General features: G+C 41.1%; 1 protein-coding gene across 2 annotated transcripts in view; it reads left to right on the top strand.

Annotated features, from left to right (window-relative positions):
- The window catches only part of MRE11 (MRE11 homolog, double strand break repair nuclease), a 1,653,959-nt gene extending 1,649,291 nt beyond the window's left edge, over nucleotides 1-4,668 (top strand). For both annotated transcript variants that reach the window (XM_044072642.1, XM_044072643.1), the window contains exon 20: nucleotides 2,736-4,668. In XM_044072642.1, coding sequence (XP_043928577.1) covers nucleotides 2,736-2,789 — 54 coding nt within the window. In that variant the 3' untranslated portion in view covers nucleotides 2,790-4,668. The remainder of the gene's footprint in view (nucleotides 1-2,735) is intronic.
- Nucleotides 4,669-13,296: the final 8,628 nt, after the last annotated feature.

Genomic DNA, 13,296 nt, shown 5'->3' on the forward strand with positions numbered 1-13,296 from the left:
TCTGGAACAGGCTACCCATCTATGTCAAGCAAAGTTCTTCATTAGCACTCTTCAAGAAAAATCTTGGTGAGTGGATGGGAAATAGGAAATACACCCCGGGGATCACTTCTGTGTCTCCACTCGACAGTGGCACAGGAAAATAACTTTCTTGGGTAGCGTAAGCCAGGGAACCTTGTTGGATAGGCTTACGTAGGCCCTCGGACCGATAGCCTAGTATCTACCTATGAACCTATATATTATATGTATTTATTTCAGTGTTATATGCACTGACAGTATCATTATGTAAGTCAAGGCATTTACCACAGGATGTACATATATTTTAGAGCAGTGAAACAGTTGTCTTTGTTATACATTTTGTCAACCCCCAATCATTCAGTAACCTTAATGTAAACCCCTATCTCAGCTGCAGTTAAAGACAAAACTACATACTGCATGTACTAAACAAAAATGCTAAACCACACAAACTACCACCAGCTAAATCAAAAACCTAGAAAACAAATGCAACCTTACTTAAAGAAATATATAGAATAAACTTAGAGTAAACTAAAAAAAAGTAAAAGTAAAATTGCAGCCAATAAGAAGATTGCAGTTTACCGGCAGAACTATGCTATTAGATTCTTTGAAATTAAACAAACAAGTTTAAACTACTTAAAAACATATGTAAAGTAAAATCCTAATGCAACACTGACTTCGCTATTAAAAATGCTCTTAAAGTGCATTTAAAATTAGCTCACAGTAGAGCTGTAAATTCAGTATGGCAGTCCATTCTTAAGAACCCGAGGAAACTACTTAAAGCCATATTCAACAGTCAGCAAACAAAATAGTTACCACTTCCCATGAAGTGAATGTAAAGCAGTGAGTCAGACTAATTATAAGTAAATGAAGTTTGACAGTGCAGAGGATTACGGCTATAAGCTGTTAAAGGAAAACTCTGCTTTGGAACTCAAAAAAACATGTTTCTTTTTCCCACTGGATCTTTTTTTTCCAAGCTATTTTAATGCCTCAAAATCACTCCATGTGCTTCTTTTACAATTTTAATATGTTTCCCACAAAATGACTGATGGGGGCTGCCTTGGTAATGTGATCTTATTTTCTTGCTTTCATTCCTTCTTCCTAGAATACATTCCAAGTCCTCTTTATGTGAGTCATGCTAGACATAAGGAAATGTTTTTTTCTCGTGCCATTAAGCTAGATTGGCAACAGTGGAAAGCACTGTCATCTAACACACTTTCTGTAACAAAGCTGCTTCTGTGTTTCCTTGAGTAAGCCTCATTCATGTGTCTGTCAGAGCTTGTTTTTTATGCTGTACATAGTTGTTAGCTACTTCCAGCAAAAGAAACTAGGTTAAATGGCAAGCTTTTGTAAAGGGATTCTTTTGTAGTTGTAAAGAAAATGACAGACCTTTCCCCTACACTGTTGATGTTACTGTTCCCTAACTGACCAGGAATCTGCAAGTGAATGTTTTATGGCTTCTTAAAAGAAAAGGTTGGGAGAATAATTATATTTGTATCACCTTTGTTGTCCTAAGATAATATAAAAACATACTAAACCTGCAAATTTTAGAATGGACCAACCATTAAGGTGGAGCCTAATAACAGGTATGGTGAAAAAGATTTTGGAACAGGTAGAAAGTAGGTAAAAGGTTAATTTGGATGATTATAGTTACATAATACACACATGCATGCACGCACAGTCCCCATTGATATGTGTATATATTTGTGTCCATCTGTATATACGTGTGTGTGTGTGTGTGTGTGTGTGTGTGTGTGTGTGTGTGTGTGTGTGTGTGTGTGTGTGTGTGTGTGTATAAATCAATAATATATGAATCAGTGCAGTGACAAGAGCTTTAGGAAGAAAGAGGCCTGAGTGGTGTAATTTTTACAGACAAGCACTGCATTGTGGGATATCTAGAAATAGACTAAACAATCAGAATAGACCCCATGTGGTCAGACTCCGAAATTATGTATAAAAATGTTTAAAAACCTGTAAATAGTCCCAGAGTGGTGTTAAAATGTAGGAAACATCAAACCATGATGAAATAAACATGTTTTTTGAGTCTGTGAGTGTCGTTCTCCTTTAAGTAGCTGTTTCCCATAGCCTTCATTTGCCTACTGTGTGACATTTAACCAGACAGTGCTCTGGGACATTTGCGAAGGCTGAGCTAGGCTCCTTTGTGGTCTTCTGGACCACATAACTAGTAACTATCCTTAAACCTATAAATAAAAGAAAACCAATGGTAAATGGAATGTGTGTGGTTCCTGAGTTATCTTGCAGTCTAAAATGAGAGACCTCAGTTTCATGGTTCACAGCTTATTTTGGCAGGTGGATCTCAAATCTGTGTTTTCTGCATACCAAGGTCCAGAGTGGTGATGATGTGCAGTAAATATATTTACTGCACAGGTGGTAAAAATAACTTTGACCAGAATGTTATATGATTGATTACTCCCTTCAAAAGTACTGTTGTGTACTTGCAGAGGCACACTGCTGGAGCAGTTAGATTTTCAAGAATGTAGTCCAAATATTGCCATTCTGTAGGTATCTGTTCCATTGCAGAGAGGCCTTTTTAATAACAAACTGATGCCATACCATCACATACATTTTTAAGTCAGTAAGTGTTTTTATGCTGTAAGTAACTTGCAAACACCATGAATTTAAGATTTTTTAATCACTATGCATGATTATGTATTGTGGAATAAGTGTTTTTGATTTTGATTTTGCTTTTGCTTACTTTTCAGGATGAATATGATCCTTTCCAAACTACAAGTTCTTCCAGAAGAGGTCGCCGATAGCTTAGAGGTGCCTGATGCAATTCCAAAGGAAAGAAGAATTCTGCAAACTGTGCTCAGTATGGATAGCACAATTATGTCCAACATTGCTTCTAGATGTTTCCTGTTGTGAATGCAAGTCATCATCTAGTAGGGCATATGTATGCTTCAGACACTGAAGCACTACTGCAAAGAAAAACACAAGTTAATTAGCCCCTTGGCATTCTATGGAAAGTGCCTCTGCTTCTCTGTGTAATAAATCTATGTAACATAAGCATGTAACAGTAGCAATCCCCAGTATTGATGTGTGCACATTATGCACATGCACTGCATCCCAAGACTGGACTAGCAGCAAAAGCCTACATGTAGCACTCAGATATGAAGAGACTTTGCATTTTACATCTGTTAGCTTGTGTTTGAGAGAGAATGAAGCCATGACACTGTATACATGGATCCAGCTGCAGAGAGCTTACTGTGCTGTACCAGCCTCTGGGATTATAAATCTTCAGCACTGATAGTTCTTCCAGAGTGCTGTGACTTCCAGTATGTACATCCCCCTTTCCTTACCCAGTACCTAATTACTTGTCTGTTACATATAATGGTACTGTTACAACTTCTTTTCTTCATAACTTTGATACCATATGCTACTTACCTTGTATCTGTCACTTTCTAAATCCAGTAACTGCTTCCCACTAGATGCTCTATGATGTGCTGATACATAAATCCTTCAGTCATTGCCCTTGTGAGTTAACATCCTTTTTTTCCATGTAGATACATGGCTTTTTCTTAGAAGTATTTTGTATGCAGAAATTCTTTCCGGGAATTTCTGCATTATTTTCCAAAACATTTGCAGAGATATATAGATCCTTTTTGAAACAGATGTGGTCCTTCAGCAGGGATGTTTGCATTGCACTTGTTTGCTTCATCCAACAGGAGACAGATGATTCATGACTATTGGGGAAGAGAGTACTATATACCATAAACTTATTCCTGTGTATTAAATGAATTGAAAGAGTCACTAACAAAAAATAAGTCATTTAATTATAGCACTTAGTCATAGATGTTGAGTGCTTAGCTGAAGCAGAATAACTAAAATCCAGCACAACACCAATTGCAGCAATAGTATGCACATTTGGAAGGAATATTTCAGTTGTTTTATCAGCGTTATGTGTAAACAGTTAGTATACGCTGGGCTGTAGATGGCAGTTCTTGGGTCTGAGACTGCAGGGAAATTTATGAAGTTTAATTCCACCAGTGATTGTATGCATCGGACGTTGTTACAGTAACGATCTGTTTATATTAGTCCTGTCTGACATGATACGTAATGAAGGTCACTAAGTTCTTAGGAGTTTTACACTGTTTCTTAATGGGAGACCATGGAAATGCACTTGTTTAGCAACATGCAGTGGAGTGCTGATGAAACTTTTGAAACGGCGAGCTACAGCAGTTTGTTGTTTGGTTCTGTGCCTCATTTACTTTTGTTGTTTAGTGGGTGTATATGTTCTGCTATCACTTGATAATAGGTTGAGTACACCATTTAATGTGGCTTATAGTCCATGTTCTTCATTGATGTACAGGACCTCTCACTGTTCCATTGGTAAGTTAAACTAACTGCTAAAACTCATCAAATGTGTATCCAAATTATTTATACTATTTTTTTGAAAAACACAAAGTTTACAGTTATATTTTGTTAAACTGACACATGAAGATATTTTATGGCTTAGTAAAAATGAGGTTCCCTGTAATTTACAAAAACAATGTGTAATTAAATATATTAATTTTTGAAATCTGTTTTTTCTATATTGGATAAGTGCAACATATACATACTTTTGTGCTATTCTGTTTTTCCCTACAATTTGAAATACTTTCCTTGGTTATTGTAATATTAGTTTGTAAACGTTTTTATATTTGTACATGTCATTAATAAATCTGTCATTTCCATGTTTTAACTTGAAATGTTAATTTGTGCTATGTATGAAGTCTTTCAGTCACTTGGAAAAGGAAATTGGTTTGAAGAGGGCTATCATTTAGTGGGAAGTACTTTAACTTTCTAACAGCGAGATGACTAAGGAGAGGGCATGTGTAGTGATAGTGCAGATATGGTTATGTCTCAGGGTTGCCAGACGTCCCTACTTGAGCGGAACTGTCCCAAGCTCATATGGTTATGTCTCAGGGTTGCCAGACGTCCCTACTTGAGCGGAACTGTCCCAAGCTTACTAGAGCACTCCCGAGTCCCGCATTGCCTCTAAAAAATCCCAATTGAAGTTAGCGAACCCACTGTTCCGCATTTAATTGAAGTGGCTGGTATACGATACAAGCCAATAAAAATCACAAAGTGGAACCACTTCTGTTCAATGCGGAACAGATAGAAAGAAGGCCTGAATAGTATGCTGCAGTATGCCAGTGACTACATTTATTTCCCCCACACCGCTGGGGGCAGAGCTAGAACTATTCAGGATTTCTGCCGTATAGCACACTTTCATGAAGTATTGCGTGCCATAGACTGCATGCACATTGAGATCAAATCACCATCGGGGGAACAGAGAAGGGTATATATATCAGAAAAAGGAGATTCCACTCCATTAACTGCCAGGTTGTGTATAATGCTAAGGGAATCATCCTTAATGTGTGTGCTGGCAACCCCGGAAGTTACCACAGCTCCCATATCTGGCACAACTCACAGCTGTACCAGAGGTTTTCGAGGGGTGATATCCCCCAAGGCCTTTTACTGGGGGAATGAAGGTTATGCACTTGAACCATGGCTAATGATGCCCATCAGAAGTGCACACACACCCATGAAAGAAACTAGTACTTGTGCCGAAATTATCAAAATCTGTGTTATTCCACACAATATCATTCTGCAAAAACAGCTGCAACAGGAGCAATAAGGGCTAGGAGAAAACATCCCACCCCCACTGGCAAGGTCACCATAGCCAAATGCAAATGAGGTGTCATAGGGGGGAACCAATAGCTGTTATAAGTGTAGGTAGATGTAGGTGTGCACAGTATGCCATCACCCTGGCCAAGAGGCAATGGATAGTACTCGTTTGACCACCTAAGGGTTGCACCTTTCATCTTGTGCACATGCATAGAGTAAAATTGATGCCAGGCCATGCACAAAACCTTTACTTACCCATGTAATGGCTGTGTATCGTTAGTATCAGATAGAATTAGCCCTGAATGCCAAGTGTGTAACTGCAGGACTATCTTGGTAAGTGTTGAACCTGTAAAAGAAAAAAATGTGTAAGAACATGAATGATTGGTAGATATTTGCATATTGTTACTTAAAAATGTACTCAAGTGATATGTACGTGAGTTCTCCAGCAGTGACTTCAATATGTGACATGACTGACTTCTGTAATAAGTATTTGTGCAGTTTATCAGCTAACATGACTCATGCATCTAAAATACCCATTATAGAAAAATCAGTACAAACTCTGCTTCCCTCTGTATTCACACAAGGGAAGCAATAAGCATAACTACTGTATCAACAATTTCAAGGTAGGAATCACTTTACTAAATGCTGTAATAAATCAGAAAAAGATCCCAAATAACATCACCAGTAATTATCCTAAGCAGTCATTTAGCTATCCACCCTGTACTTCAGACAATGTGCATATGTAACCTTGAATCATAAAGATAGAAATAAGGTGGTGGCACAGCTATTTGCACAGGGTAGAGATTGGGAGGGGAGGAGACCAAGCCTGACATCAAAGTAGTGTGTGTGTGTAATTAATAAAGACAGACAGGTGAAAATGTAGATAATATTAAATGGCCACTGAGACCGAATAACCTGCAACCCTCATTAACGCCTCATGTAGCTGGTATGTGTGGGTGTCTGTATGGACACTCTCTTTGAAATGTGTGTGTGTGAGTGTTGGCATGAACACAGCCAACCTGTGTGTTAGCAGTATATCCCTGGCATGTCGTACAGGTGTGAGCCATGTGTGGTAGAGATATCATTTCATTGTTGTCCCCTCCAGCTGCAAGAATTGGCTTTGCCAGTAGTTGCACTGGCATGTCCAGGCCCGTGCTGAGATGTGGTCGTTCTACCTGAACATGAGCGATGTCTGCTGGATGAGCTCTCCTCATGACTATGCACAGATCCACGGCCCCATAGCCTACCACGTCTGGGTGTGGACAACTCAACTATTGATGGGGCAGTGGTTTTAGTACCAGTATAGGAGTGGAATCAGGCACAGCCATAGTGGCTAATATCAGATGATGTTGCTGCCCTTTGGCCATGTGGATGCGTTCCCCCTCCCAGCAGACATTCCTTCACAGACACTGCCACTGATCCATTGAATTGGCCCCACAGTGGAAGCAGTCACGCACGCCAGCTTTTACCACATCTAGAACACTAAGCATGTCCTAGGGGGCTCTAGTGGAACATTCCGGTGCCTTCATGATGACCCTAAACATACATTGTGTAACACATAATGACACACCAGCATCAGGTGAAGGATGGATAACAGGTGTGCTCCAAGCACCCCCTACCAACCCTCCTGCATGACACCTTGCCCACACTGTGGATACATCCAAAATCAATTGCCACTGAAACAGCAGTAACCACATTACCCTGATTAATGGACAACCACAACCTGTCCACTGTCTGAGGGCTAAGGAAAAAAAATGGTCACGTATGCCTAATAGAAACTATCTGCAGCAAAAGAAATCAGAATCAGAAACAATTATGACATCTGTGCACAGCACGCACTTCTTGACTTCTTTTTTTTTGTCAACAATAGTTGGAATTTCGTTCTTATGAATGCAGTTGCACTGAGTAATATGAATCCATGATGTGATCTGTAGCTGCTATACTAGTTGGATTTTTTTTTCTCCAAACATCTTTATTCAATTTTTACGTATGACAAAGGCAATCTACTTTTATATAAATGAAAAACATACAAAATGCTACCACTTTAGTTGCAAACAGTTTACATCACAGACACCACTGAAACAACTGTTGTTGCAAACATTATACATCACTTATAAACCATCCAGTCATTGTCAGTTAAGCATTATATGGCTCATTCAAATCCTCCCTCTTAAACCTCGTTCCTGCTCTGCATATATGCTCTGCATATATTGTTCACACAATTCCCATGTTTTCCTCTCTATACTAGATGGATTTTATTACTTAGTTTAAATGAAAATGATTCATTTTCGTAGCTTGAGCATCAAGGCAGGAGCTGAAATATACAGTCCGCTTGTTGGGTTGGATGAATCGGAGATCTCCTGTAGCAGTAGCATTCAGGTACAGTTGCAGTAGGGCATGGCAGGGATAGGGACCTCCTATTACTGGGATTTAAACCTTGGCAAGTCAAGACCAGCTTTTAATATTTTTTACATGCTTAGAAATTTAATAAAATAAGATTTATACAGGTATATTTTTTTATTATTTTTATAAGCGATCTTTAGTGTATTGTAAGTCTTTTTGTGTAGCTGAAATGTGATTTACAAAAACTGGATCATTAAATTTTTTGGTTTGGTTGGGAGTTGAGATAAGGATAAAAGTTAAGTTCTGTGTCTAATGACAGCAGTTATGACTGTCCCTGTTTGACATTTCTTGTTTGTTTTTGAGTCAGAGATTAGTTTTCTTAGTTTTCCAGTTTTGACAGCTTCTTGTTTGTTCTTCTACCCAGTTTTCTTTTCACTTTCTTATGTGACAGCTGAATTTAGTTATCTTTTCTTTGTTTAACTTGGCACACATTTCACAACACATTTTTCATTCAACTTCATTTACAAAGTATTTTGTTTGAAGTCCACAATTTTGTAGAAATCACTGGTTTTTACTTACACTTTCACTTTCATTCAAATATGTCATAAATTTGTCTTTTTTTAAAACTTCCCCATTTTTTTTTTTTTTTTTTTTTTTTTTTTTTTGGGTTTCAACTGTATTTGTTTTGTTTTATGTTTTTATGAGTTTGTTTTAAATTACTAATGACATAACTGTATAATCACTTCCCAAAAACTCCACCATTTGTGACCATTTGTTGGAAATCATAATAACAGTAACTTTTCAAAAATTCATTAGGTCATTCATTCTATCTGGTTTCCTTCTCCATTAGATTTCACTCCATACAGTTTTACAAGTTTGAGATTTGAGCTCCAAGCTCTCTCCTCCTTCCATAATTTCCCCTGTTGCTATACAACAGATCTTTTTTGCTTGCTCATTGTACAACTTGAGGTTCTTTTGTTTCATCAGGTAGTTTGTTTCATCATGGGTCTAGTCTTTGTAGTTTTTTTCATTTTGTATTCCTCCATTTCTTCCTATTTCTTTAGTCTTTTTCTGTCTAGCTCTTCTCCTCCTTCTCTTAGCTTTTAGTTCTTCTTTTCTTTCTCCTTCTAAAATTCTTCTTCTTGCTTTTTTTTATCTTTTTCTTCTTTCTAAAAAAAAAAAAAAACAAAAAGTCCTGAATTTGCTGTATATTAAATCGGGCGGGCTGACAAGCTGCTTGAGGCCCACTTGTTTGATCATTGTTATTGCTTCCTTGTTTGATGCCTCAACAGAACAGTCCATTTTTGATTCCTTCATCCATGAACTCATATAGGATCCATATGCTTTTTGAGGTTATTGATCATCCATGGATTGCCATTTCTTCCAAATTGATTCATAAGGGTTACTCCTCCCCCTCTTCATCAGGGCTCAAACCTCAAGAAACAAAAGGAAGGCCCAGGAACACAGAAAGTGTCTCAAAGGTCCAAGCCAAAACCCTCCAAACCCTCAGGTTTGGTTCCGTCCCGTCCTCCTCAGGAAGAACTTTGCTCTCCTCCTCCCCTCTCCTCTTCTCAGCTCAGAGCCCCAAGCTCCCGTTCAGAGATCTCCCACCAAGTGAGACTTCCCTCCCACATCCAGACCTGCCTCCACTTCTTCCCCTCTCCACTTAGATCTTCTCGGAATCTTCTCGGAGATGAGGCAATTTCTTGAAGCCCTGATTATTCAGGGGACAAGCCTGCTCCTTCCCCTCTGGATCCATGAGGCAGTCCCTCCTTCCCTCTTCTCCTTCTCAAATCCAACCCTTCCAATTCATCTGTTCTTTCCAATCCATCATCGGGGTCATCAGTAGTCAGAGCCATTGGGTCATCACATCAATCATCTTTGCCTCCAATATGCAGTTGAATTGCGGCCAGTGTGTATGCAGTTGGTGGTGTGTGTGTCCAGGTGCTCATGCCTCTCTGTCATTCAAGCCTAAGGGCTGGCTTCAACTCCGAGTCAGTGTTCATGGCTTGTTTCCTTGGAGGACGAGTGTCTCAGCTCTCGAGACCCCCTTCAGACTCAAGTCCAGAGCAGGAGTCTCAAGGGTGGAAGGTTGTCCTATGCATGGGGGACTACTCTCTGGAGTCTGGATTCCTTCTGCCTTTGAAGTGGTGGAGAGGGTCCTGTCCTACTCTGAGACACCCTCAGTTAGAACATCTTAGAACATCTTCTGAATCTGTCTCTGTCTCTGTCCTTCACCACTGTCCCACCCATCATGGACAGGCAGCAGGAAGAGCCCAAAGACTGTCCCATATGTGGAAGCCACATCTCTTCCAACTCCTCCCCATAACATCCCACTGAAGAGGTTCCCTGGAAGAGGCTGTGCAAGAGGAGGCACATTGATTCCTCGGAGGAATCTGTCACCATAAATACTGATTTTGCAGAGGGGGGAATGATCCCCAAGATCTCCACCAGATGTCTTCTTTGGAGACATCCTTGAAATCCTCTGCCAAAGAGGTGGATGGTCTTCCCAAAACCCTCCGTAGTGGAATCAGCTCTGTTGTAGGCTTTCGGGTCCAGCCCATCTACTTCCTGGATGTCTCCCCGGCAGACCCACTTATTGAGTTAGTGTCTTCTAGGGCATGAAAGGAACCAGACATGGTAAGACCCCATCCCCAAGCACGCGGAGAAATTTTTGAGTGCTGCCCAGGACAAATACTTCTGGACAAAGAGTTTTCCGGTTGATGCCATGGTTGTTGCGGCAGCCACCAAAAAGGAGCTGGCTCAAGATCTCCTATGTCCATTCCCTAACAGGGAGTCTAAGGCTTTGGACAGATTTGGTAAAAGTTTATGCCTCAGTCATGTTTTCCTTGAGGGCACTAAACTACCTTTACAATGTTAGGAGACTGCAGAGAGACTTGGTCAAGGAACTCTCTAGCTCTAACCTGGGGTCCATGTCTGTAGAGAAGTAGAAGGTGTTCTCCTTCAAAATGACCACCCTGCAATCCCTATCTAATGCATCCATGAGGCTGATATCCCATGCCACAGAGGGTACCTCAAGGGCAGCTGGTTCCAGCATTGCCATAAGGCGTTATGCCTGGATGCAACTGTGTGACTTTGCGGAATCTTTCCAGGTGTCCTTCATCAATACGCCTTTTGATGGATCAACCTGTTTTGGGTCCACTGTTCCTGACACACACTCCTGCAGAGAGAAAGATGGGAAGACCCTGTCTGCCATCGGGATCTGTTTTTCCTACTCTACAAAGGTCCTTTTCCAGGAACCAGCATGGGAGTAAAAAGATGTGGTTCAAGAAATGTCAGGGTCCTGTCCAGGATTCTCAGAGAGATTTTTCCCCCAGAGGCATAGGGGGAAATAACAAAAATGGTAGACGCCCCCTGTGCAGGCAAAGGGATCCACAGAATCAAGGGTCTTGGGAGTCTTTCTTGGACAGACCCTTTCAGCAATCCTGAACAGTAGCCCAACTGCCTTCCTCTAGAGGCAGTCGGGGTGCTTGTCCTTCTACCCCAAAGCTTGGGAAGCCATCACAAATGACCGTTGGGTGCTAAGGGTCATATCCAGTATATGCTCCATTCCCTTTTTAGTGAAACCAAGACAAACGTCTGTCCTCCCTGATGTACTGCCCAATTAGAGGGAGGAGGCAGCCATGGAAATTGCTACAAAAAAAGAGACATCTTGGTGGTCCCTCCCAGTCAGGACGGATCGGGTGTTTACTCAAAGTTCTTTTTGGTCCCCAAAAAGGCAGGGGACCTAAGGCTCATTCTGGACCTGACATCCCTGAACAAATCGGTAAGGAACACGAAGTTCAGGATGGTTATGGTTCAGTCCATCTTACCTTTGTTGAGGATGAACAACTGGATGTGCTGAATAGACCTGAAGGATGCATAATGCCACATCAAGATGGACAGGAGCTCCAGAAGCTTTCTTCCTTTTAGGCTGGGAGCCAGTCATTTTCAATTCAGATCACTCTCGTTTGGTCTCACCTGTTCACCAAATGTTTGGCAGTGGTTGCAGTTCATCTCAGGCTGCAAGGATTCCGGATATTTCGCTATCTGGACGACTGACTCTTGACCGCTCCAACCAGGCATCACCTTATTCAGGCCAGGAATTATATTTTATGTCTGGCTCCTCACCTCAGCATAACTCTCAATTTAGAGAAATCTCAATTGGAACCAGTCTCAGTGATACAATTCATAGGAGCATAGCTCAACACTACAGTTTCCTGGGCCTTTTTGACAGTGGATCTAGTGTTGAGCCTACATCTTCATGTCAGGCAAATTCTAGCCATACCAACACCCCCCACCCAGCGAGCTTGGTCCTCTGCGCTCTCGGTTTGATGACAGCCATGATTCCTCTTTTGTCCACAGCACACCTTCACATGAGAATCTTATAGTGGATGTTAGCGCTACAGTGGTCCTCACTCAGGAATCCTCTAAGCCTTCACATCAAACTTTCCCAAATATGCAAAGAATCACTGTTATGGAGGCTTCACTCTGCGGATGTTATTCAAGAACAACCCTTCATTCTTCCTTACCCAAATGACAGGGTGACCATGGACTCCTCCCAGATGGGGTGGGGGGGCATTATCTGGGTCGGACAGTTCAAGGCACGTGAACGCCCCTGGAGAACAATTTACATATCAGAATCCTAGAGATGAGAGCAGTTTTTTTTTAGTGTTGCAGGAGCTACACAGCTTTCTTCCTGTAGGGACTGTTGCAGTACAGATGGACATGTTAGTAGTCTGGTACATCAACGAACAAGGAGGAACCAGGTCTTACCCCCTTTATCAAGAAGCTGTGAGAGTGTGGCAATGGGTGATCTATACCAACTGCTTTCTAGTAGCAATGCACATTCTGGGAGAGTCCAACATTCTGGCAAACAGGCTCAGCCGGGTCCTACTGATGCCTCACAAGTGGTCTCTGAATGAAAGCACAGTAAAGATGATCTTTCAGAAATGGTGTCATCCTTGCTGCAACCTCTTTGCCTCCCCTCTCAACAACAAGTGCAGCAGGTACTTTACCTTAATCCCTCCCCAGGGACAGTCCCCAGGGGATACTGTACTGTAGTCCATGCTTGGCCTCCCGGTCTACTTTATGCATTTCCCTCGCTGCCCCTAATTCCTATGTTTTTGCAGAAGCCATCCAAATTGAAGAGGTAAATCATCCTCATTGCCTCCTTTTGGCCTCAACAAATCTGGTTCAACCATATTTGGTCTCATGATCTACCCTCCGTTTATCTCACTCCTTGGTGCACCCTCACTGGGACCTTCAAGGCCTGAGACTAACCGCATGGTTTCTCCAGTTCCATTGATG

This window comes from Protopterus annectens, chromosome 5.part0, assembly GCF_019279795.1.
Source record: "Protopterus annectens isolate FY-2018-M chromosome 5.part0, PAN1.0, whole genome shotgun sequence".
In the NCBI taxonomy this organism is placed as follows: domain Eukaryota; kingdom Metazoa; phylum Chordata; order Ceratodontiformes; family Protopteridae; genus Protopterus; species Protopterus annectens.